At 45.8% G+C, this 27,216-nt stretch overlaps 1 protein-coding gene across 9 annotated transcripts in view; it reads right to left on the bottom strand.

Annotated features, from left to right (window-relative positions):
• The window catches only part of LDLRAP1 (low density lipoprotein receptor adaptor protein 1), a 632,547-nt gene that overhangs the window by 578,349 nt on the left and 26,982 nt on the right, over positions 1-27,216 (bottom strand). For 4 of the 9 annotated variants that reach the window (XR_014176144.1, XR_014176145.1, XR_014176146.1 and 1 more), the window contains exon 1: positions 10,305-10,544. The exons of 3 other annotated variants lie outside the window; for them this stretch is intronic. Coding sequence is in view for 2 of the 6 variants with exons in the window: in XM_081961995.1 (XP_081818121.1) it covers positions 10,305-10,389 (85 nt within the window). In the remaining 4 variants the exon portion in view is untranslated. Of the gene's footprint in view, positions 1-10,304; positions 10,553-10,708; positions 10,770-27,216 lie in introns of those variants that run through there. 2 more of the 9 variants (XM_081961996.1, XM_081961999.1) reach the window with 2 other exon arrangements.

Consider the following 27,216-nt stretch of genomic DNA (forward strand, 5'->3'; position numbering starts at 1 on the left):
ACCGCCAAACTGCCGACCTTTCTGGTCGACAAGCTCAGCATCTTAGCCTCTGAGCCACCACATCCTTTAATCAATTAAAGAGCCACAAATAATCTTAATATAAAGCATTCCAGGTGTCTTGAACTATATGTTCCATGACCCGCAACCCGTATGGCCAAATGACACGTGGCGTAAGGATGCTGGAAGCTGTAACTCTACACATCTGGAAAGCATCAAATGAGGGGGAATTATTTTAAGAATATTTGGCTAGGCGAAGTGTCTGAAGAGGGAAAGTTAAGATTCCTGCTCTGTATCAACAATTGTTTTGTAACACTGAGCTATGCAGAGCATCAATTCTCACTTTTACTTGATCACAGTAAGTGCCTGGATATGCAAAAAAATACAACAACGTGCATACCAGGTTTGCTTTATTTTCTTCCTTTAAACAAACATCACCAAAACAAAAGCATAGTGTACTAATAACAACGTTAAGGGGTGGGGAGAATGTGTACATTTTGAAACATGCACGCATAATTGTAATTTTAAGGACAGATGCTAAATGTTAAAGGGCCACATTTCTGTCCCATCCCCCCAAATATATTTCAAATCTATTAGCAAGAAATTAGTAAATCTAGGAATTGAATTCGACACATCTTAAAGTTACTAAGCTGGAGAAACACTGGTTTCTCCAAATGGTTACAGTAGAATCAATAGGAAAGTATCTTTTGCTAGAAATGTTTTAAGCTACAAATATCTATAGAGAGTCTCAATCACCCAGGTCATTGCTATCCCAGAGGTGCTTTTTCAAAAGGCAGCTGGGCTTTATTTTTTTCTTGAAGATGCTTCGCTTCTCATCTAAGAAGCTTCTTCAGTTCCAACTGAATGGTGGAGGATGGAAGGATTTACATTCCTTGCAGTCATGTGGTGGTTAATACTCTTTATGAGAGTTGATGAGGCCACTGTGAGGTTTATCTGTGCCCCTCAAGGTCACCTGAATAGTGCAAAGGGGTGTGGAACCTTTTTGGAACTGCTGAAAGGACTGTGTTGTAGACAGGAAATAGGTGGAGTCTGTATCAGGGGTGAAATGCTAACTGTTCAGGCCGGTTTGCCTCAACCAGTAGTTAAAAAATGCTTTAAAAAGTAAAAGAAAAATCTCGGGCACAGCTGATTGTTGGAACTTTTAAAAACTTTTTTTAAGCTTTTTTTTTACTAGGTAGTAAAAAATGCTTTTAAAAAGTTAAAAAAAAGGTTCTGACAATCAGCTGTGCTGCGGGATCCAGGAACCTTTTTTATGTGTAAAGTCCAACAGCTTTTGCATTGTGTGTGCGTCAGTTGTGCAGCTTTTGTGTTATTTTTGTGTAAAGTGTGACAGTTTGTGTTTGAGCTCTCTGTGACTGTGAGGTTCCTACTTGTTGCCTGCCCGGTCACATGACCACCAAGCCATGCCCACCCAGTCATATGACCACCAAGCCATGACCACCAAACCGCACACACCAAGTCACGCCCACAGAACTGGTAGGGAAAATTTTTGAATTTCACCACTGGTCCGTATCCCTCCCCCTCCACTGAGAGAGGGCTATTCAATCTTAATGTAGATGCCCCTTTGATCCCTCTTTTAAACCAGCAGTCCTTATCCATTTAAGCCACAACTTGTCAGAGATGCTCACAGTGGTAACCCAGCACTTGTAAATCCTGCACTGAGGAGGAGCACGATTTCAACATCCTCAAGGTTATTTTTTTATATACTTCTACAGAACAACATCACTCAGTTTCATGCGTTGTTGGTAGCACACAGTAAAACTTTTACAGATCATAGTGTCAGCTGCAGAGGAAGGGAAAGAGAATGAGAAGCAACGGATGTGAATCACAATTCAAGGCAAGACTTTTCATCTTGGAAGTCTGTCACATCCAATACATGATAAGAAAGGAAGAGTCACAAAGCAGTTGTGAGTGATTCTTACAATCCCAGAGAGCAGGTACATTAGATCTGGCTATGACTATAGCCAAGCATAGCCGAGCATCATGAACTCAAAACACAAGGCTGACTGATCTAAGCCCGTTTACTTAAAAGTAAAGACATCCTGCAGTTCTGAAAGCAAATTGAGGCCAATCAATACAAACCAACTACAACTGAGACCAGAATTCTCACTGCTAAGCCAGGCGGTTGTTAGGTGAGTCACACCTCATTTTATATGGCTTTTTGCCCCCGTGGCTGTTAAGCGAATCACTGCAATCATTAAGGGGCTCAGGTGGCCATTAAGCAAATCCAGCTTTCCCCATTGACTTTGCTTGTCGGAATCCCCCCTGGGAAGGTCACAGATGGAGACGGTGAGACCCCAAGATGTTGCAACCGTCATAAATACACACTGGTGGTTGCCAAGTGTGTGGATTTTGATCGTGTGATGGGGGGAGGTTGCAACAGTTGTAAGGGCAAGGACCAGTTGTAAGTCACTTTTTTTCAGTAACTGTTGTAACTTTGAATGGCTGCTAAACAAAAGGTTGTAAGTGGAGAACTACATGCATACCATCTGAATAATTTGCCTTCCAATAACACTAGGGCAAGGGTCGGCAACCTGCGACTCTGGAGCCGCATGTGGCTCTTTCATCCCTCTGCTGTGGCCAGTGGCGTAGCGTGGGTTGTCAGCACCCGGGGCAAGGCAAGTAATTTGCGCCCCCTAACCCGTGGATTTTAGCACTCGAGTCTCACCACAGTGGGCGGCGACCCAGCGGCTCGGATCGGATTCGCACAGCCAGCACTGCAGTGAGAGAGAGTGAGTGAGCCAGGCAGGGGCAGAGAGCTGCGAGTGCAAGCACGCCCCCCCCAGATGTTGCGCCCGGTGCGGCCGGCCCCCCCTGCACCCCCCACGCTACGCCACTGGCTGTGGCTCCCTGTCACCGGTCAGCTCCACAATTGATAGGACTTTTGATTAGGACACATAGAAGAAAAAGGGTCGCTGTGCTAGGAGGAGACTCTATGGTGGGGGAACCGGACTTCCAATCAGCAGAGGAAAAAGGATGCCGCGCTAGGAGGAGACTCTATGGTGGAGGGAACCGGACTTTCAGTCGGGTCCGGAATTAAATGGGGGACTTCCGGTTAGGACCTTTGTGGCTCTTTGAGTGTTTAAGGTTGCCAAAACCTGCACTAGGGAGACTCATTCAGTTCATGTTGTCCCAAAGATGCTTTTTCAAGAGGCAACTGGACTTCAGCTCTGAGCTGTGAGAAGGTTTTTGGATGAGAAGCTAAATGTCTTCAAAGAGAAAGCAGAAAAGTCCAGTTGCCTCTTGAAAAAAGCACCTTTGGGACTTCACATGTTTTAACGCACACCCGATTATTCTAAAGGACTTTTTTTTAAAAGGGAACAGAAGCAACGAAATTCCTTTCAGCAAAAATTGCCATGAAACTAGAATCCAACTAACCAAAAATCTAAAGATCGGAGACTCAAGAAACATTGATTAATTGACCAGGTTTGGCTATTTACTCCAGTTTTATAAAGAATTTACAGATTTTTAGAGCCTCTACAATATTTTTTTTCTCTTAAAGGTACAACAGGATGTGATTCACCATTCTTCTGGATTTTTTTTTTAAACTTCTCAGGCTAACCTATAGCTTTGTAAGCCACTTCACAAGGTTATACACGTAACACAGCAAAAAGGAAAAAAATCAGAAGCTGAGTTTCATAATGTATTTGCTTTTATGACTATGCTATTAACTGCTGTGTTTTAAAACCAAACAGGAAGCTTATTTATTACAGCGAGGTGATTAAAAACCCGAGCAGGAGGATCAGGAAATCTCCAGTCTGAATCTCACTTGTACTGTACTAATAACTCACTTAAGTCCCTCCCATCAGTAATACGGGGCATAGTAAAGGCATAGAAAGATTAAATATTGACGCCTAGATTTCTGGATGTAGCCTCGTCAGGTTCAGCCAAGGGGGGAAGCATTGTGGGACTTGTAGTCTTACAAAGGGCAGCAGGCAACAGATTATCTGTTCCTGGGCCGCATGCACTTTAAACAGGTCCTAAGCATATTTAACACAATCCTTTTAAGGATTTCCCCCTCCTCCAAACTTGGCAACCAAAAGTTATGTGGATGAAGATAATCTTACATTCTGGGCAAACAATTATGGGAGGAAATGAACTTTCAGGCACCTGACCCCAGCTAATTTGGGCTGTAAAATTTCACATCTAGTATCCCTCTTTAGACAGAGGGTAACAGATAGGGCCAATCAGACAACCCTGCTTAAAAAAGGCCTTTACAAAAACTGCTGGCATGATTTAACCTCTACCACTCAAGCAATTCATCAGGATAGCTACAAATAACAATAGATAGATGTGAAGCATGCGGCAGTAAGTGAAAGCAGCAAATTGCAAAAGCAGAATTAATCAAAAGAGCACAATCGGGACGAGCTATCAAATCTCGGGATATAAAAGCAGCTATTCAGCTGGAATGATGGTAGTTTGTACTGCATTGATTTGAGATGCTTTCATATGTTTTAAGACGGTATTTGTCCTTTTTTTGTAAGCAGCGCAGAGCCATGAGTTTGGATGGGCGATTATATATATGGAATAAATAAATCTAGGAAGACATTGTAGAGGCAGAAAGAATCTTTCTAGGGAGCTCCACTACAGAAAAAAGAGTGGGGGAACCTTCACTATTCAGATGACAAAGAAGGGCCTTTGATAATAACCTATAGTAGTGATGGCGAACCTTTTAGGCATTGAGTGCCCAAATGTGTGAGGCCAAACTGCAAGGTGTGGGAGCATGCATGTGCACACCAGCGCATGCACATTGTACATGCACCTGTGCCTCACCCAAACTGCAAGGCATGGGCGCATGCATGCGTACCGCATGCATGCATATGCACCCTGCACATGGGTGCATGCCCCATGCATGGATGCGGACCCGGTGCGTGCATGTGCATCCCACACATATGCAGCAGAGATGCAAAGACCAGCTGGCCGGCAGGACTTTAACTTAACTTTAACTTTTATTTGATTTCTAAACCGCGCCCTCTCCCAGAAGGGACTCGGGGCGGTGGCATGTGGGCATGTGTGGCAGAAACCCGAAACAGAACTGGGCAACAGAACGTGTGCCCCTCAATAGGGCTCTGTGTGCCATCTCTGGCACACATGCCCTAGGTTCTCCACCACTGGCCTGTAGAAGTAGGCTTCCTAAACGGAACCAAAGCTATATTTATTAAATCTATAGACATTGTGTCAGCCATCATTCTCAACTTCGTAAGACCCCTGTTAGATCAGCTGCTCTGGCCTTTCCAAGCATTAACCATTCTCCAGCCCAATCTTCCTTGCTGATCCAGACTGTCTCTGGGGCATCTTTATCCGGGGATAACTTAATCATGGCTTATTCAAGTAATGCATCTAGCTGGATTTGCGTGACACACTGAATTAAAAATGAATGATAGGGGAGGAGCGCTACTAATATTTAGTCCCTCCCCCCCTCCTTAAATAGTGCATCTCATTTTCATTTAAGGAGAATGAGAAGGAAGAGGAGGAAAAGGGGGAAATAACCAAGGAAGAGGATGAGCAGATCAATGTTATTTATTTATACTACTCTTAATTGTTCATGTCTCTTGGAGAAGGGAGGAGGAGGAGGGGGAAGGAGGAGGGGGAAGGAGGAGGAGAAGAAGAAGGAGGAGGAGGAAGAGAAGAGGAGGAGAAGGAGAAGAAAAAGAGGAGGAGGAGAAGATAAAGTAGGAGGAGGAGGAGAGGAGGAGGAGGTGGAGGAGGAGGAGGAGGAGGAGGAGGAGGAGGAGGAGGAGGAGGAGGAGGAGGAGGAGGAGGAGGAGGAGGAGAGCAATAACAACAACTAAATCATTCTGTCCAGGAACAGAATAGGTTACAATCATCAAGATTGTGTTTACATGACACACAGCAGTAGAGTTGCTCCCTTAAATTTAATTATAACTTGCTATGTAAAAAAAACAATACAAGACCTGGGAGGATGGGTGGGAAGGATGATTGCTATTTTGAGGTTTTAGGAAGCAGAAGTTTATTCAGAAAAAAAAAACTTTTCCAAAGGTGGTTGTAATCCATCTGAATCAATGTATCTGGTTGCTGGGAGAGGGAGGATATGAGATGTGAAGAAGCCAAGATTAAGACAGAGACAAAGCTTTGGATCAGCATTTGGTTTGCAAAGCAGGGGACACCTTAAGGATGTGACAGGAGGGAACATGATGTCCAGTGCTCTCTATGGGGGCATCTCTCCTTTCAAATAGTCTCCACACTCCCCCTGCATAGGGGGTCACCACTGCCATGGCCTTCAAAAATGTGTGCTTTTTCAGAAGAATAGAATAGAATAATAGAGCAGAGTAGAGTAGAATAGAATAATAGACTAGAGTAGAGTAGAATAATAGAGTAGAGTAAAGTAGAGTAGAATAGAATAATAGAGTAGAGAATAGAATAGAATAATAGAGTAGAGTAGAATACAATAGAATAACAGTATAAGTAAAGTAGAGTAGAGTAGAATAGAATAGAATAATAGAGTAGAGTAGAGTAGAGTAGAATAATAGAGTAAAGTAGAGTAGAGTAGAGTAGAGTAGAATAATAGAGTAGAGTAGAGTAGAGTAGAGTAGAGTAGAGTAGAGTAGAATAGAATAGGTTTTTGGTGCATATGCTCAGTGTAAAATCATAAGGTACAACACTTAATGATACTCATGGGATACAAATAAGCAATCAGGAAATAATCAATGTCAATATAAATCCTAAAGATACAAGGAACAAAGTTACAGTCCTGCAGTCATAAGTGAGAGGAGACAGGTGATAGGAACGATGAGAAGACTAATAGTAATAGTAATGCAGAGTGAATAGTTTGACCGTGGTGAGGAATTATTTGTTTAGCAGAGGGATGGAGTTTGGGGAAAAAACTGTTATTGTGTCTAGTTGTTATGGTGTGCAGTTCTCTATAGTGTCATTTTTGAGGGTAGGAATTGAAACAATTTATGTCCAGGATGTGAGGGGTCTGTAGATATTTTCACAGCCCTCTCTTTGACTCGTGCAGCGTACAGGATTTTACAATGTAATCAGGATGGAATCACTGGTGCCCAAATGGTTTTATTAATGTCCACTACATTATCTTACTTATATGTTATTGTTTGAAATTTGAGTTTTAATATTTAAGGGATAAATACATCCCATGACTAAAAGAAATAAACTTTAAAAAACTCACTAAGTTAGCAAACTATTAGAGGACTCTAAATACTATAGACCAGGGGTCTCCAAACTTGGCAATTTTAAAACATGTGAACTTTTAACTCCCAGAATTCCTGGCTGAAGAATTGAAGTCTACAAGTCTTAAATTTGTCAAGTTTGGAGAGCCCTGCATTAGACAAATATTTCATACTTCCTTTTGTCTTTTAATCAACAACATTCATATTCTCTCCCCAACACAAGAAATCTGGACAATTCATGTTATTTCCATCCATTTTCACAACACAAAAGACATAAATTGCATCATTAGCTCATAACCCCTTCAGATTTGCAGGACCTTTTTGGAGTAATGGTCCATTGTTCTTTGCATCCTCAAGAGTCACAAGAAGTCGCCTCTTGTTAGATATTAAGATGATATGTCATACATCAAAAGGACGACGACACTGGATGGTTTTATAAATAGAAGAGTCCGAATTGCATCACTCTGATCAGCGGAGCCTGCTCTTTTCAAACCAGATCTATTCAGTTGAATGAAGAGCACAGCTGTCTGGATTCCCATCTGTTTATTTCATTGCCTTTATTTATCAGCCCAATCCCTGGAGTTCAGGGCAAGGCCCATAATAAGAACCCACAGAAAAAGAAATAACCTTAATAACCCCTTCTCTGGAGCAGTACCTTCCCCAGATACTAGGTTAGACCACCGCTGTTAATTTTGGGGAAATTAATTAATTAATTAATTAATTAATTAAAGCACCTGAAGGCTAGGCAAGGAATAATGGATGGAAACTGACCAAGGAGAGATTCAACATAGAAAAAAGGAAGAACTTTCTGACAGTGAGAACAATTGACCAATGGAACAGAAGTTGCCTTCGGAAGTTGTGGGAACTTCATCACTGGAGACTTTCAAAAAGAGACTGGACTGCCGTTTTGTCAGAAATGGCATAGGTTTTCCTGCTTGAGTAGGGGGGTTGGACTAGATAACCTACAAGGTCCCTTCCAACTCTGTTAATCTCATCTGATCTGATCTACCTTGTGGTAAGGCAGATCCGAACTGCTTCAGTGGGCTGTCAAGGTTGCATTTGATCCCTCAAGAACGAACATTTATCTGGATGTTCCTGGATGCCTGGATAATACACATTCGTTGCTGCTTTTTGTTTTTAATCCTATTACTGTTTGGAAGCATGTAAGCCATTTAAGATTCACTTCTGACTGGAGTGGCATTTAAATTCAGGAAAGAAATATCTATTGCTGTTCCATCTACCCAACAGTCAGCTGGGTCATCAGTCTTATGAACGGGTAACCTCAATGTGCTAACCAGGAATAATAGGTACAGAGAGATAACAAAATTCTGTCTGATTCCAAAACATCAAACGCTCACTCACACGGATCACCTTGCATGGAATTTTTTTTTTTTCACCTGGGAATTTGTGATCCTATACTTTGGATGTCAAGAGCCGAGATTCCAAAGTTCTGGAATTTAAAAATGGAGTAAATCCGGAAGACTCCAAGTAAAGGCTGTATAGAATCCTAGCCTGTTAGGGGATTAATGGTGGCTTAATCTCACCCTGGCTAAAGGAGGCTTTGAATTTCTCACCTTTAAAGAGTTGTTTACATTTCCTGTGCAACCCACAGAGACAAACACAATCAGAGAAATCAGTGTGACAAGGAAGTGTTGTTAGTATTTGTATACAATCCCGTCAGACCGCTAAAAAAAAAAAGAATAAAGTCCTGCTTTAACAGTAGAAATGTTAACAAAGCAAACAGAAATTACAGCAACGTCACTCATGCAATAGGCAATTATGTCAGTTGGAAATGGAGAAGGAGGCTGGGAGAAGCAAGTGTTCTTTGACACTTCCGGATTTTGCATTCTTATGACTTTTCAGTCTTTAAAGATTGAAAGAACGCCTGTGCCCGATAACAAAACCTGTGAAAGAAGACCCACGTTCCCTCCAGATCATATTCGGACTACGAGTCCCAGCATAACCAGCCAAGACAGTCACTTGCTAGGATTTCTGGGAACGGTAGTGCAAAATGCATGAGGGAAGACGGGGGAGGGGGACAGAATTGGAAAGTTAGAGACTGATAAGCCAATGGAGGTCTTTGAACTCTGGTGCTGGAGAAGACTCTTGCATTGAGTCCCTTGGACTGCAAGACGATCCAACCCATCAGTCCTAGAGGAGATCAACCCTGGCTGCTTTTTAGAAAGCCAGATCCTGAAGAGGACACTCAAAGACTTTGGCCACCTGATGAGAAGGATGGAGTCACTGGAGAAGAGCCTGATGCTGGGAACGATGGAGGGCAAAAGAAGAAGGGGACGGCAGAGAATGAGGTGGCTGGATGGAGTCACCAAAGCAGTCAGTGTGAGCTTAAATGGACTCCAGAGGATGGTAGAGGACAGGAAGGCCTGGAGGAATGTTATCCATGGGGTCGCGATGGGTCGGACACGACTTCACAACTAACAACAACAAGCCAGTGTTCCACCACCTTAGCAACTTTAAAGCGCCTGGGCTTCAAACTCCCAGAATTCCCATCCCCCTCACCGGGATTCTGGGAGTTGTAGTCCGCGCCTCTTAAAAAGTTGCAAAAGGTTGAGAAACGACAAGCGCTTCAAAAGCCACCACTCCGGGCTGGCGCTCTTCCGAACGGACACCGGGAAATCAGACCCGGCGCGCGCGGAAGTGGGCTGCTTCTTCGAGGAAAGCCCGTCGGCTCCGGGACAAAAGTTGCCTGAGACAAAGTTACTTCAGGCGCGCGGTGCAGCAGCAGCAAAAGCAGCAACGCCGCTTCCACTTTTGCTGGGATTCCCGGGCCGCGCGCGCAATCGCCGCCGCCCCCCAATATCCCCATCTGAGGGGGATCCCCCCCCCGTCCGCCAGCGGGGAAACCCCCTTCCTCCTCTCCCCCACCTCCCCCGCCAAATGCCGTCATCCTCGACTTTCTCCGCTTCCCCTCCCTGCAGGGCAAAAAAGGCTTAGGATTCACACACGCACACACGCACACACGCACACACGCACACACACCGACGTCCCTATGCCAGGCGACTCCGAGCCCACCCCCCATTTGCCCACCCGAGCGGGGAAGGAAGGCCCCGAGTTGAGCCGGGGGGTAGGGGGGGGAGGCGAAGGGCTCCGGCGGCTCCCGCCGGCGGACTGACTTACTCTTGTGCCGGCCGCTGGCCCAGCTCTGCTTGGCGATGCTGGGGCTGCGGATGATGGCCCTGCCGGCGGATTTGAGGGCGTCCATCCTCGCCGCCGCCGCCGCCTGCACAAACTCCGGGCAAAACTTTTTTTCCCCCTTCCCTGCGCGCTCTGGGACCGCCCCGCCTTCACTCCTCCTTCGCCCAGAGAGGCTGGCGGGAGGCTGCCCGCCCAGGAGCTCTCAGAGCCGCCGGTCGGTCAGTCAGTCAGTCCGCTTCTGGCCGGTCGGTGCCAGGCGGCGGGAGGCCCCGCGCGCTCCCCCCGGCCTTGCGCTTGGTGGAGGAGGAGGCGGCGGCGCGAGCAGGAAGCAGCTTCCAGCCGGGCCGGGCAGGGCCAGCTCCAGCGCGGGGGGGCCTTGAGTTTACCGGGGACGGATTAAGCCTCCTCCGCTCGGTGCCTTCGGTTGCTTTTCTCCGACTTTCCCGGACAGAACAAGGCGCGGAAGTGGCTATTAAAAGTGGTGGTCCCGGAGGGGGAAATCCCTGGGCTGGCAGGCCCATGTGGCATCGGCTTCGGTCGGAATCCTTCCTCTCCTACGGTTGTCTATGGCAGGCGGCTCCAACCTTGGCAACTTTAAACCTGGCGGACTTTAACTCCCAGAACTCAGCAACTCCCAATTCTGGGAGTTGGAAGTCCTCCGGGCTTCAAGTTGCCAAGGCTGGAGACCCCTGGCCTGTGGAGATTCTCAGCCCTCCAGGTCATGGTGGCTCTGTCCCTGGGTCAGGCGATCCCCTTCTCTGACAAGCAAAATCCATGGGGAAACCAGATTCACCTAACAACCGGGTTACTGACTTAACAACTGCAATGATTGTCTGAACAACTGTGGCAAGAAAGGTCACAAAACGGGGCAAAACACAGTTAAGAAATGTCTCGCTTAACAACAGACATGTTGGGCTCAATTGTGGTCATAAGTCGAGGACTACCTGTATGAGTACCTGTATATACAGGTATATACACCTCACACACCTATGTGCAAAACGTGTATATAAATATGTCTATTCCAGAATAGAGCTGGAAGGGACTTTGGAGGTCTTCTAGTCCAACCCTCTGCTCAAGCAGGAGACCCTATACCTGTCATGGCTAACCTATGGCGTGCGTGCCGGAAGTGACACACAGTGCCATGTTTCCAGGCATGCCAGTCATCACCCATTGCGCTTTTGGGTTCTGGCTAGCTGGTCGGTCCCATGCTCGTGCCGGGGAGCTGCTCTTCCAGTTTCCGCTGCTCTCCCGCGCAGGCTCCCGTTTTGGCGCTTGGTGCTGAACAGGTTCACCAACACTGCCCTATGCCATTTCAAACAAGTGGCTGTCAGTCTCTTCTTTAAAACTTCCAATGATGAAGCAGCACCCACACGGTCTGAAGGCAAAGCTGTTCCAACTGGTTAATTCTCCCCACTGTTAGGAAATTTCTCCTTAATTCAGGGGTGTCCAAACTTGGGAACTTTAAGACTTGTGGACTTCAACTCCCAGAATTCCCCAGCCATCCCCCCATGCTGGCTGGGGAATTCTGGGAGTTGAAGTCCACAAGTCTTAAAGTTCCCAAGTTTGGACACCCCTGCCTTAATTGCAGGTTTGCTTCTCTCTTTGATCAGTTTCCAGCCATTGTTTCTTGTTCCGCGAGAACTTGGTGTGCCTGCAAGTTGAGACATGACAACTGGACTTTTTCAGTTTGAAACATTTCGCTGCTTATCCAAATCGTTTCTTTAATCTGAGCAATTGGGTTAGAGGAAGTCCATATATATATAGTTAGATGGATATGTCCTGCAGGAGGTTTCATTTTTTTATATGCCGTTCTTGCATCAGTCTCCAGGGAGTCCAAGGCCGATTCACAGGTTCGTCAGGGAGGTCACACTTAATGACCCACCTAAGAGAAGAATTTGGGACCCTTAATGACTCTCTGCCTGTTCACCCAAGGTGCCTCTTCTGATTAGGTGTGAAATGAACCCACCCTGGAGGACAAAAAATGGGATTTCCCCCTAACCAACTTGCTCAGACTGGATAAGCAACAAAGCGTAGGAAGTTAGCACCCACCCTTCTCCAAGAAAATGAAATGTTTTAGGAAGTATTAGAAGGGCAGAATATTTCCCCTAAAAGGGAGGCAGAAACTCAGTCACCCGCACCTTTGTCAATGGACCATTAAGGCCTGAGTCAGTCTATTCTACATAACAAAGATCTACCTCCTTCAGGCAGAGCTGTAACAGGAATCCCAAAGCTCTTTCATTACATCACCACCCAGCAACAGCTCAACCAAGCCTAGGACTCAAAAGACAGACAAATTTTGGGCCCGATTGTAGTCGCAAATCAAGGAGTATCTATCTACCAATTGTTGCTCTAACACAGGGGTCAGCAACCTTAAACACTGAAAGAGCCACAAAGGTCCTAACCGGAAGCCCCCCGTTCAATTCTGGAGCTGATCGGAAATACGGTTCCAACACCATAGAGTCTCCTAGTGCGGCGTCCTTTTTTCTCTGCTGACCGGAAGTCCGGTTCCCCCACCATAGAGTCTCATCCTAGTGTGGCATCCTTTTTCCTCTGCTGACCTGAAATCCGGTTCCCCCCACCATAGAGTCTCATCCTGGTGCGGCATCCTTTTTCCTCTGCTGATTGCAAGTCCTGTTCCCCCACCACAGAGTCTTTTCGACCGGCAACAGGGAGCCACAGCAGAGGGATGAAAGGGCCACATGTGGCTCCAGAGCCAGGGGTTGCCGACCCCTGCTCTAACAGGAAGGCCCCCAATTCGGGCCAAACAATCCCCTAGGAGGAGTATCTAAAACAGGCATGTCCATGTCCTGCAGACATGGACAGCTAATAATGCAGTCCCACAAGATTCTGATACTCTTAACAATATGTGCATTTAAATACATTAAACCGCATTATATATTTTATATGCAGCCCAAGACAATTCCTCTTCACTCGGTGCTTCCCAGGCAAGCCACGCCTGATCTAAAAGTCCTTCGCAAGGTCCCACCTTTTTAGTCCAAGTATTGGGAAAGCTTGAAGATTACTAGGGAACTGGCTGTTCCTTGGTGTGTGTGTGTGTGTGTGTGTGTGTGTGTGTGTGTGTTTTGGACTGGTTCAATGAAGGGGATATTGAGTGAAGCCAAGCTGAAATTCCAAGGGCAAAATCTAGAAATCTGGACTTCCTGGCCATCCAGAGACAGGAAACAGATGGTGTCAGGCTGCAACGTTGTACATATTTATCCCCAAGTAAATCTATAATTGAACTCAGTTGCGGCTACTTCTCGGTAGACCTAAGACTCCATGGAAAATTAGATCCTGCCGGAGACAAGATACAGTATGTTTCAGTTTGCACTAGGTCTGTGGACACGAAATCACACACACACACACAAAAAATAGAAAATGTAACCATCCTAAAACAGAGCATGTATTTAAGTGGTAAGCAGAGGTGGGTTGCTACTGGTTTGGCCGAACTGGTAATGGAATTCAGGTCTGGGTCACAGAACCGGCAGCGACCCAGGCCTGCCACGCCCCAAACCTCTTCCCTCCGCTACTGCTGGCATTTTGTTTTTTTAGTGACTGCACGTGCGCAGTTCACTGTAAATTCTTCTGCACATGTGCGAAGAAGAATTTACACTGAATAGCGCACACATGTGCAGCACACATCTGGCACGTGCGTGGGTTGCAAACCAGTAGTAAGACCGGTTGTAAGGCAGAGAGCAGCAGAAGAAGAAAATGTAAAGGTAAGGTTTATTAAAAACCTGCAGATAGATTTTAAATATGACAATCGGCCCAGGTGGTGATGTGCATTTGGCGTTGGGGTTACAAAGATCACACAACTGCTTCTTACATTTGCCTGTAGATCACTGTCTACACCAGGGGTGTCAAACTCAAGGCCCGGGGACCAGGGCCATCCCTGGAAACAGTCAAGGACCAGCCCACAGTGCCTCTGCTAGCAAAAACGGAGCTCGGGAGGGCCACGTGCCCTCAACTGGTCTTACTACAGGTTCACAATCCATGCGCATGCCAGACGCACACTGCACATGTGTGCGCTATTCGGTGTAAATTGTTCTTCATGCATGTGCAGAACAATTTACAGTGAACTGTGCATGTGCAGTCACTAAAAAACCAAAATGGTGGTGCCCATCTTCAGCAGGATCATATTTTCCACGCAGTCTTAGGTCTACCGAGAAGTAGCCCCAATCGAGTTCAATTATAGATTTACCTGGGGATAAATATGCACAACGTTGCAGCCTGACGCCATCTGTTTCCTGTCTCTGGATGGCCACCACAGAAGCCCTTGACACAAGTGACGTCAAGCTGGCCATGCCCACCCTGGCCACGCCCACTTGGCCCTCCAAGGTCAAACACAACCCTGATGCGCGGCCCTCAATGAAACTGAGTTTGACACCCCTGGTCTACACAAACACCCACCCGCACACCAGCTGATTTCCCACAACATACCAAATCTCCAACCCAGTTGAATAAAACAACCGTTGTTTTCATGCTGTGCTCAAATAAAGGCACCAATAACACACTATATACAATTTCGCCACCCAAAAAAGACTACATTCTCACAACATGCTGAATCACAAACTTGCCTAGCTGCGTTTTAATGTAATCCAGATTTCTCAACAAAGGCAGCAGGCGGTTATGGCTGTTGAATGAATCAAAATTATGTTGTTAGATGACTGGATTTACAGCCTGTGTTAAGCATGGATTGCTTAACTCTGGCTTGCTTATCTACTTATTAAATGTTACCAATCTGCAATCGGCTAACTAGTTCAGTACAATACAAGCCACAGATTAAAAGTCCATAATGAATATTTGAGTTAAAAATCAAACAAGCCACATTTTTAAATTATTCTAATGTATAAAGTAAGGGATGTGGTGGCAGAGTGGCTAAGACGCTGAGCTTGTCGATCAGAAAGGTCGGCAGTTGGGCGGGTCAAATCCCTAGCGCTGCGTAATGGAGTGAGCTCCCGTTACTTGTCCCAGCTTCTGCCAACCTAGCATTTCAAAAGCATGTAAAACTGCAAGTAGAAAAATAGGCGCCACCTTTGGTGGGAAAGTAACAGCATTCCGTGCTCCTTCGGCATTTAGTCATGCCAGCCACATGACCACGGAGACATCTTCAGACAGCGCTGGCTCTCCCGATTTGAAATGGAGATGAGCACCGCCACCTAAAGTCAGGAATGACTAGCACATATGTGCGAGGGGAACCTTTACCTTTATAAACCAAGTCGGGGCATTTTAACTAGAATTTAAAAGTTTTGGGTAAGGAAATATGTATCTGCATGCACGACAAGAAATAAGACACCTTCATGATGACTGTCAGATCTGGGCTGCAAATATTCAAATGATCAGTAGATATCATAGAACTGAAAGGGACCTTAGAGGTCATCAAGTCTAACTCCTTGCACACTGCAGGATTCACCCCACCACCTCCATAGGTGATTATCCAGCCTCTGAAAACCTCCAGTGAAGTAGAAGAAACCATGATGGACAGTCAAGGTTCTCCTTTGCATCTAATCTGTATCTACTACCTTGAAGTTTCATCTACAGTTATTTTTTCTAGTTTTACCACCTGGAGCAAATCCAAACCTACTGCAATATGAAGCCCTTCAGGTATTTGAAGGCAGCTCAGTAACAGAGATTCAAGGGACCTTGGAAGTCATATAGTCCAACCCCCTGCTCACGCAGGAGACCTATACTAGGGATTCGAACCGCCGAACTGCTGACCTTTCTGATTGACAAGCTCAGCGTCTTAGCCGTGTCCCCTCTCAATAGTCCCTTCTACAAGCTAAACATTCCCAGGTCTTTCAAACCTCCTTTCGTTATCTTGGCAGCCCATCTCTATACTTGCTCTATCAGTGAGCTCCTTGTTGCCCTCTAGTGGTACACAGAATGTTTGCAATCCAGATAATACCCCAGCTCAGGGCTGGACAACTACGACCCCTTTACAAACCTATGGACTTCAACTCCAGCATGGGATTCTGGGAGTTGAAGTCCATAGGTTGTAAAGAGGCCATAGTTGCCTACCCCTGCCTTAGCCTATAGCCAGGATTTAGTGGCAAGAGCTGGTTTTCTCCCACTTGGCAAGAGAAGGGAGCAGACAAGAGTGGGTGGTTGTAGAGAGAAGCCTTGTACATTGCTGGAAATAAAATGGAAAGACGCAGGGCACTACGTTTCCTCTGCAGGAAATCAATGGCCTAATGCTTCCCCTAGGAACCTGCATTTAACACAGAATGCTCTGCCTAATTACACTGATGACATAATGGCTGTGTTTACACAGGAAGTTGAACAGAAGTCTGTTGAAAAACTCACTGCCACATTGGCACAGCGCAGTGAGCTGAGAGAGATGGCTGTCTTGTGTAAACCAAGCCCGGTGGGTTAATCTGTACTTGAGCGTGTTGCACAATTATTTTCTATCCTTTTTATATGTACAACGGAAGGCAAAGCACATAATGCTCCCTTGCTCTGTCTTATGGAGATTCTCATTCATCCAAGTCAGGGTGGTCCCAAAGGTGCTTTTTTTCAAGAAGCAATTGGACTTCCTGGTTTTTCTTTTGAAGACATTTCGCTCCTCATCCAAGAAACTCCAGCGAGTTGAAGAAGCTTCTTGGATGAGAAGCGAAACGTCTTCAAAAGAAAAACCCGAATGTCCAATTGAAAAAAAAAAAACACTGTTGGAAGAAATGTCCTTCTGGATCCAGTTCCAAGTGGGGGAAAAGACACTGGAAACATGGAGGCTGAACAGAAGAGGAGAATCCCATGCTTCCAGATGTTGGGTGAAGAATTAAAAAAGGGCAGAGATGCTGAAAGTCCCTGGTTTGATGTCCTCTCTGGCCTTTGATCTTGAGCTTGTATTCTGACTGGTTGTCAGACTCCCATGGGGCCATGCAGGGGCAACTCTCTAGGCCAGAGGTGTCCAAACTTGGGAACTTTAAGACTTGTGGACTTCAACTCCCAGAATTCCCCAGCCAGCTATGGTCTTAAAGTTCCCAAGTTTGGACACCCCTGCTCTAGGCTGTGCTTTGAGTCCAAGTTTGGTTGAGCATTGCTTCTTCCCAGGTGCCATGTGGTGAGATAGGTAAAGGGCTAATACTATCATGCCTTAATCCCATCACCCTGGAGCTGAAGGGGGATGTCTTTGTTATGTAGTATAGACTGGCTCGGGCCTTTTAATGGACCATCGACAAAGGTGAGGGCTATTAAGAGTGAGCCTTACTCAGCACCTTTGGGGATCCCTTGCCTTGTTTTCCCCATAACAGCTCTGAGTAAGGGCTGAGAGGGTGTCAATCTTACTAAGCAGACTGAACAAGACACAGGCCCAGATAAGCTAATTCTATTTTATTGTAAAGCTACATTAACAAAATATTGAAAGAGTTGAAAAGTCCTATTCTCCCACCCACATCTTTACAGTCTAAGAACTTAGGCAGGGGCCCTCCAGAGCCTCTTGCCTCACCCACTGTCCAGCTGCTGACTATGCCACCTCTTATCTGACTATTCCCAAGGCTGCAGCCCTTGGCCAGGTCTCACAGATACTATTGCAAGGGTGAGACTGCCCAGAGTCACCTGTCTGGTTTCCATGCCTAAGGAAGGCAGGAGCAGAACTGACGTTCTCCTGGTTTCTAACCCAGCACTTTCCCCACAACACGTATGAACTTGCAGTCCAATCTGCCTCAACAGGTTAACATGCAGAGCTTGTCGATCAGAAAGGTCGGCAGTTCGGCGGTTCGAATCCCTAGCACCGTGTAACGGAGTGAGCTCCCATTACTTGTCCCAGCTTCTGCCAACCTAGCAGTTCGAAAGCATGTAAAAATGCAAGTAGAAAAATAGGGACCACCTTTGGTGGGAAGGGAACAGCGTTCCGTGCACCTTTGGCATTTAGTCATACCGGCCACAAGACCACGGAGACGTCTTCGGACAGCGCTGGCTCTTCGGCTTTGAAATGGAGATGAGCACTGCCCCCTAGAGTCAGGAACGACTAGCACATATGTGCGAGGGTAACCTTTTACCTTTACCTTTTAAGGCTAAAATATGTGTCGATAACCTTTCTCTACATCCTCTTAGGTTCCCAGAGGAAAGACAGGATATAAAATGCAATCAAGCAATCCAAGGAAAGACAGAACATTAAGATGGTCTCATCCCTTGACCTTTCTGGAATTATTATCATTGTTTGCTGACTGTGCCTGGCTCACAACAAGCAAACAATAAAATCAATAAAACATAAAAGAGAGATAAAGATAAAATAAGTCAAGCGTGATGAAGTGAGAGGTCTCCCTCTCCGTCAACAAACCCTTGGGCAGAGAGCCAGGTCATCGTGGGTCTTTCCAAAATTGCAAAGAGGGGGTCATCCAGATTGGGGGGAGGGAACCTGGTTCCAGAGAGCAGGTGCTTCTTGTTCTGACCGAGGCTTCCCAAGAGCATGAAGCAAACTCCTTGTCCTGACAAAAACCCCTTTTATTAATTGACTGTGAATTCTGCTCATTCACATCCAGCAAAGTCTTTCAAGGGAGGATTTACAGTCACAGACCTTCTCTGGCTTGGAGAGCTGGCAGGCCGATATCTGCAAAACTTGGCAAGGAGTCTCAGAGAGTCACAAACCAATTAAGCAAACTAATTGTCTCCTGCAAACTCCACTCCCCTTTTGCTCCTCTTTTATTTCCTCTGGGAGGGGCCATTCATTGTCCACCCGTGGCCTTATTCCCAAGTTGACCTCTGTTCTTTACTTGTTCCCTTCGTCTGGAAACTCGGCGCATGTGCACACTGGGAACAGGCTCCAGCCGTTTGTCTGCCTCACTGATGTCTGACTCTGAAGGCAGCTGATAACTGGCATACGGCTCTGGCCCCCTCTCTGCCTCCGACACAGAGCCCTCATCAGAGCCTTCCCCAGACTCCAGGACTGGCCCATGTCCCTCCCCAATCTCTGGACTGTCCGAATCAGCTGCCAGCTCTGCTGGCCGCTGGCGGGCCACAACACTGCTATAGAGAAGGCACCCTTCTGGGGTCCCAATAGATTAATTGGAGGAATCCACAGCATGTCAGTCCTGCAGTACTGAATCAGCCGGGCAGATATGATCAGAGTCAGGGGGTCCCTCAAGGACCAGGCCCTATGCCAACTCTTGAGAGATAAGGGAGAGGGGACTTCACAGGCAATCCCCATGCTGGCATCTCGCCTGGCTTATTTTTAGGTAAATGGGTCTTGGCTTAATCAGTAACCAGTTAAACAGACTCTGAGTTGAAAGTTAAAGGGGCCGGTACATCCAAAGCAATTTGTTGGCATGATGTTTAAGACAATTATAGGCATAGAGACACCCAAGGTGAATCTCTCTCCTTTGATATTCCTTCTTTCCTTCTTAGTTCCTTCCTAGAGATCTTTTTAGTCAGCCAAGCATTTGTGGGTTAAGCCCCACGGGGTGTTTTGTGATGTGTTGCTGCTATTACGCCTCCCTTAAGTGCTTGGATTAATTCTAAGAATGGCTTCAGCTTGAATAGTATGCATATTGTCCTTGTTTATATGTTTTGTGTGTAGGTTTGTTTTATAAGACAACATTGGCTGACTGCTGCAAAGGTGGCGTTTGGAACTGAACCACTGGCAAAGTAAAAAAAAAAAAGTTAATTAAATCAATACTGCCCAGGGCAGTATTAAATGAATGAGATAAATCTCATCAATAATAATACTAAATAAAGTAGAATAACTAACTGTCTACATATTGTAGAGTTCCAGATTTTGTGTAGTAATTCACAGTGCTTCTCAATTTAATAATTTACCTGTGCCAAAGTCCAAAGAATCAAACACATCTTTCAAATGTAGATTTAGGAGGACCAACTGCCAATCTGGGGAGGGAGGGACTGACTCTGGACTCTAATGCTGTCCATCAACACAGGAGCTGCAGAAAGGAATACCAGTGTAATATTTGCTACCCTGATTGCTAAGCTCTGTGCCAGCTGACTGCTTCTCACCTGCTGTTACCTGCCACCTGTAGGAGATGACCAGGCTGAACCCAAGGGAAAGGTCAAATGCATCATCAATCATGAGTCCCTTTGCACCCACAAGAAAGCAAGTCCAAGCCACCCTGAATTCCTTATCTACCGCCAAATTGCTTTGACCGTTAGTAGTTCAGATTCTTGTAGAGAGCGTAAGCTTGCAATAAATCTTTATTACCCATTTGAATTGCCTGGATCTCCTGATTTCCCTAGTGCGTAACATTACCTATCCTTTCCTGTTAGCCCCCCTCCTCCCCAAATAAACCAGGTGGGAAATATGATCAGATGAGCAGAATCTACTTTATTGTAAAGCTATATTCATTTGTTGTTAGTTGTTGTCTGACCCATTGTGACCCCATGGACAATGTTCCTCTAGGCCTTCCTGTCTTCTATCATTCCCCAGAGTCCATTTAAGCTCACGCCTACTGCTTCAGTGATTCCATCCAGCCACCTCATTCTCTGCCGTCCCCTTCTTCTTTTGCTCTCAGTCTTTCCCAGCATGAGGCTCTTCTCCAGTGAGTCCTTCCTTCTCATTAGGTGGCCAAAGTATCTGAGTTTCCTCTTCAGGATCTGGCCTTCTAAAGAGCAGTCAGGGTTGATCTCCTCTAGGACTGACCGGTTTAATCGCATTGCAGTCCAAGGGACTTGCAGGAATCTTCTCCAGCACCAGAGTTCAAAGGCCTCCATTCTTTGGCACTCAGCCTTTCTTATGGTCCAACTTTCACAGCCATCCATTGCACCAAAAAAAGCTGTATTAAAAGAATCTTGCAAGTCTGACGACTGCACTGATGCCATGCACTGGTGATGTTACCTAGTTTGGGTAAAGAAACGTCTACAAGAAGACAACCAAGCTCAGAGAATACCAAGGGCTGTTAAAATAGTTTTAAAAGTTGGGAGGGTAGAGTACATTTAATCAGAGAGACCGGAAAGGTGCAGAGCAGAGCTCTGGTAATTCAGTTCAAACTGACATGGGATAATTGCGTTATTGGTTAAGCTGCTGTTATTGAGATATTTGTATGGCCTCATCTTGAGTACCGTTGCTTTAATCATATATGCCTTGTTGGGACACTTGCTGCTTGAGGTGGATTTAGCTTATATTTTTTATATAGACATTTGGGATAGTGTAAAGTTCAGGCCTGCTGTTTTTATATGCATGGATTTAGTTTTACATTTATATTGGCATTCTGCCACTACCTTGGAGTTTTATTTTGCTTTATATATCTATTTTGTTCTCAAAGAGCAGCCAAAGCAGAGACTTGGAGATTGATTGCCAAGAATAAGATTTCTGGTTGCCTACCAAAGACCCAAATCTTTTTAACTATGTGTGTTCTCCCAAATTCAGGAAAAATGCAAGAAAGAGCATGCAAATATGCTTTGGATCCCATGTTCCACAATCCCACCAGCCATTTCCTCCCAGTGGCTGAAAAAACAAATGAATGAAATTAAAAACTGCCTCACTCAGGACTTCCCAAGAGTGCAAACGTCTTCTACAGGTAGTCCTCAACTTACAACTGCAATTGAGCCTAGCAAATACGGTCGTACAGTCATGGTGATTGTAAAGCAGGTCACTGCATGCTTGAGCCCATTTTTATGACTTGTGCAGTGGTTGTTAAGCAAACACTGCAGTCATCAAGCAAACCCCACAGTCATTAAGCGTGCCCATTGTTCGCTATGGGGTGGTGTTTGCTAGAAATCAGAAGCAAAGCTCCGTTTCCGGCAAAACTGTTGTAAATTGGGGTGACTTGATTGTGGAGTACAGCAAATGGTCCTAAATGAGAACCAGTTGCCAAGGGCCCAAAATGTTGTCATATGGGCATGAGGAGGGCAATGTCAGAACTTTGAAACAGGGCAACAAAGGAAGGGAGGAAGGGTGAGGAGGGAAAGGAAGGAAGGGTAAAGCAGAGGGAGTAAGGGAGGGGAATTAAGAGTAGGAGAGAGGGGAAGAGAGAGGAGAAGGGAGAAAGAGAGGGGAAGAAGAAAGGAGGAAGGATGAGGAGGGAAAAGAAGAAAGGGTAAAGCAGAGGGAGTAAGGGAGGGGAATTAAGAGTAGGAGAGAGGGTAAGAAGGAGGAGAAGAGAGGAGGAGGAGGCAGAAGAGAAAGGGGGAAGGAGGGGAGGGAAGAAGAAGGCAGAGAAGGGAGGTTGAGAAGATAGAAGGAGCAAGGTTGTTGCAAAATAAAATGGAGGCATGGGGTGGCAAGAAAGTGACCCAAACTGCATTCTATATATTTGTAAGAAAATAACGATAAAGATTAATGATGAATAGATAAATGTTAATAGCAAAGTATAAGCATGTATATTTGTGAATGAATTTGACAGAGAAAAATTAAAAAAAAACTTTATTTTTTTTTTAAAAAAGAACTTTGAAACAGGGCCGTAAAGTCGCTTTTGGAAGACCATGTAACTTTGAACGGTCACTAAGCAACCAGCCGTAAATCGAGGACTACCTGTATAAGAACAGCATTTACAATCTGTAGGACAGTGAGGCCTAACCTTTTCCGGACCAAGTGCCAAAGCATGTGCAAATGAGCATGTTCAAACGCATGCACTCAACCCTCCCCCCCCCCCAAAAAATGCAATGCACGCTTAACCCCCTCCACACGCACCCCGTGCGGCTCCCCCGCATGCAACCTCCCCCCCCCATGTGTGCACGTGGTCCACGCACACGCCCTGCCCTATGCATGCGCACGCACCCCCCACAAGTGCCCAGCCCCCGCACATGCACGTTAGAGACCCGAAGGCCAGTTGGCTGGCGGGAGGTGCGGGCGCATGCATGGCAAAGCTGAACTGGGGTGAAAGTCCGTATGCCCAGAGAGAGGTTGACCATAGTGTCACCATCACAGCTATCGGAGGTGCGTGGGTCCCTTGATGGCTTTGGTCTGCTGTGTGAAGCCAACCAACTAATTCTCTTGGCTCCTATGAAGAGGCTTCCACCCTCAAGGGCAGCAAAGCTTAACTGTTGACCCAGTTTTGCCTGGATGTGACCCAGAGTTGCTAGGCAACTGCAAAGTTCTGCCATTCTCCTGCTGGATTATTTCCAATTTGGAGGCTTGATGGAGGACCATTTCCAGACCACGCTTTGAACGACTGTAAACCCATCCAGATGCACCGGAGAATCTTCCTGCTGACCTGCTGACCTTCCTGAATGTCTCTCCCTGTCCTGCCCTGCCTTTATCTTCATTGATAAAGCAATTTTTCAGGGCAGATTTCGGGAGAAAGTATAATACAATAGCAGAGTTGGAAGGGACCTTGGAGGTCTTCTAGTCCAACCCCCTGCCTAGGCAGGAAACCCTATACCATTTCAGACAAATGGCTATCCAACATCTTCTTAAAGACTTCCAGTGTTGGGGCATTCACAACTTCTGGAGGCAACTTCTGTTCCACTGATTAATTGTTCTAACTGTCAGGAAGTTTCTCCTCAGTTCTAAGTTGCTTCTCTCCTTGATTAGTTTCCACCCATTGCTTCTTGTTCTACCCTCAGGTGCCTTGGAAAATAGTTTGACTCCCTCTTCTTTGTGGCAATCCCTGAGATATTGGAAGACTGCTATCATGTCTCCCCTAGTCAACTAAATCTGAATGCTTATGGTTTTCCAAAACATCTTGGTAGAAAAATATCTGGCCACGAAGCACCAGCTTACTCTTCCTCTGGCCAGATTCAGCTTAACTGGTTGAGTGAGGCACCGTTTTTATGTCCTTTAGACAGAACCTAGGACTCCTTTTTTTTTTTGGAATTCATTGTTGGGATGTATTTCTACGCAACAACTGCAGGAGTATTCAAGCAGTTAGATGGCAGTATTTACAAGTTTTGATCTATGGTATATACTCTATGCTCTTTTGTTCTAAGTAGAGATTCCTGTTTCCTGTTACAGTTATGCAGTTGAGCAGTAAAGCACATGGTGATTGTACTCCTTGTTTGCTCTTTGGGGTGCTTTATATAAACAGAATTTCTAACAACTTTGGATTTGTGCTGTACCTTATCCTACACGAAATGTCTGTAATGTCTGATAAGTTGGAAAAAGAATTAGCTGTACCTGATCATCTTGAGGGGTGCAGGACTAGGTCATTTTTCTGTTTTTCTACAAGGAGCGTGTGACTCCCCTGCACTCCCCTCAGGTGTTCCCCGCCCCCTGCTCATGCACACACGATCCCCTGTGCTCCCCCCCACCCTGCGCATGTACGTGCGACCCCCGCATGTACCCCACCCCGTGCATGACCCCTCACATGCACCTCGCCCCCTCACGCACGCACGACAGAGATCTAAAAACCAGCTGGCCAGTGGGAGGCGCATGTACATGGGTGGTGGAGCTGAGCTGAGGCAACGGCTTGCATGCCCGCAAAGAGGCCTCTTGCATGCATATAGGTTTGCCATCACGGATCTAGAAGGACTGTTCAATGTCCCCTTCCGAGCACCTCCTCAGCTGCAGCATTTCCTTTCTTGTGAACTACACAACTACACACACACACACACACACACACACACACACACTGCAACCAGTATTTATATTTTCTCCCCTTTTCCTTCATCTTCTCCCCCGGGGTGGAAGAATAGCTGTAACAATGCGGAAACAAATTTATCTTGACATCCAAAAAGGCAAGCTTTGAACATATAATAAAATCTCTCCTGTTCTGGCTCTTAAAAGGCTCTGCCCTCCCCACACTCTCTCTCCCATGTCGGTCTGTCTGTCCGTCCGTCCGTGCATCCATCCATCCATCCCACTCCTGGGCTGTTAGCTTTGCAGCTAATCTTGTCTTGGGGGGCGGGGTGGGGGGTTAATTCTGCGCTGGACTTCTCCCCTGACCATATTGAAGATGCTGGCAGTGGAGGCTAATGGCATGTGGGTGTAGTAGGAGAACATATTTCTCTGAAGTGTCAAAGCAGCTTGAGGTTGAGCAACTGTGACAACACCGCAACACATTTGGAAAGAGTAGGAATTTATCAGAATTGCTCCTCTGCCAACAGTTCCTTCCCCACGATTAGCAGTAAATAAGTGGAGCACCCAGGCTATCATCTAGGACAGAGAGAATATTCCGAGCATCATCAGCCGGAAATGTTTCTAAATTCACAAGATTGCTGCTAAAAACGGCAGATGAGTTTTCAGTTCTTTGCTGTGTTCACACATTCCACAATGCTATCGTGTGATCTGTGAGATTCCTGCTTAGACTGTGGCATGGAACCAGCCAACTGGACTTTATTTTAAATTAATCATGATTTATTGGGATTATGGGCCAGGTCTCTGTGAAAAAGTGGCATGGAGACTATAGGTTATTGCAAAGTAGATCTTGTAAGTGCACAGTTATTTATTCACCCATTCAATTTCTATACTGCCCATCTCAGACAAGTGGCTCTGGGTGGCGTCCAATTCTAAAACTATGAAGTAGTTAAAAACAATTAAAAATATCTCAAAAATACATATAGGTGCCAATATAGTTAACCGACTAACTGTAAAGCCATAAACAGCTCCTGCTACCAACTGTCCATTCAGCAAGGGGAGCTGTTGTGGCCTGCTAGCAGGCAGTGGAGTTGGCAGCAGATTCAGACAATGAGGAGGTTGGGGAAGAACATGGGCCAGTCCTGGAGTCTGGGGAAGGCTCTGATGAGGGCTCTGTGTCAGAGGCAGAGAGAGGGTCAGAGCCATATGCCAGTTATCAGCTGCCTTCAGATTTGGACATCAATGAGGCAGATGAACAGCTGGAGCCTGTTCCCAGTGTGCGCATGCACAGAGTTGCCAGACGAAGGGAACAACTAAGGAACAGGGGTCGACTTGGGAGTAAGGCCACAGATGGACAGTGAATGGCCCTTCCCAGAAGAAATAAAGGAGGAGCGAAAGGGGAATGGAGTTTGCAGGAGACAATTAGTTCGCTTCGTTGGTTCGTGACTCTCTGAGACTCCTTGCCTAAGTTTTGCAGATATCGGCCTGGCAGCTCTCCAACCCTGATAAGGTTTGTGACTGTAAATCCTCCCTTGAAAAACTTTGCTGGATGTGAATGAGCAAAATTCACAGTCAATGAATAAAAGGGGTTTTCGTCAGGACAAAGAGTATGCTTCATGCTCTGGGGAAGCCTCGGTCAGAATAGGAACTTATTGGATCCAGTCAATAAAATATAAACCTCCAATTATGAATAGACAAGAAAAATGTTTTGTCAGTACATGTGTTAAGAAACCAACAACAATATAACTCCGGTTTCATTTCCATTGGCCCTGCAAATTTCAGCCCTTTTGATATAGAGATGATACACATAGTTGTATGTTGCGTCTCTCTTTTCTTTCCTTCTCTCTCTGTCTGAAGTAGCCCTCAAAACTCTTTCAAAAGAAAGATATTTATAACGGAAATATTGCAGCTTTCCCCCTCCTAGTGCCAATTTTCTTTTTTCACATTTTTAAAATAGGACCCCAGTAGATACATTTGGAAGTTTGGGGCACGTCGTAGGGGCTCTCACAAAATGGTTGCCAGGAAATGGTTGTCCACAGCGTTGAAACAGAAGAGATTGAGAACATCCAATTTTGAAAAGGCAGATTGGGAAATTGCTCCTTTGCGCTTATCTAACCCAGCTGAATGATTGGGCAGGTAGATAAGCACACCTGCATTGCAATTGCCTGCCATATTATTATTTTTAAATTATGCAACACAGGTGAGCCTGGAGGCATTCTTGTCAATAAAAATAACCTCTTTGCATGCCAGTTTCCAATCTGTTATTTTTTCATTTTAAAAATACCTGAAGAATGAAATCAGGTGGAGCAGAGGAGACTCTAAACCAGGGGTGTCCAAACTTGGGAACTTTAAGACTTGTGGACTTCAACTCCCATAATTCCCCAGCCAGCCATGCTGGCTGGGGAATTCTGGAAGTTGAAGTCCACAAGTCTTAAAGTTCCCAAGTTTGGACACCCCTGCTCTAAACTGTTTTTACAGAGTCCAAATGCCTTCGGT

The sequence above is a fragment of the Natrix helvetica genome (assembly GCF_964273705.1).
Source record: "Natrix helvetica genome assembly, chromosome: 9".
NCBI classification, from domain to species: domain Eukaryota; kingdom Metazoa; phylum Chordata; class Lepidosauria; order Squamata; family Natricidae; genus Natrix; species Natrix helvetica.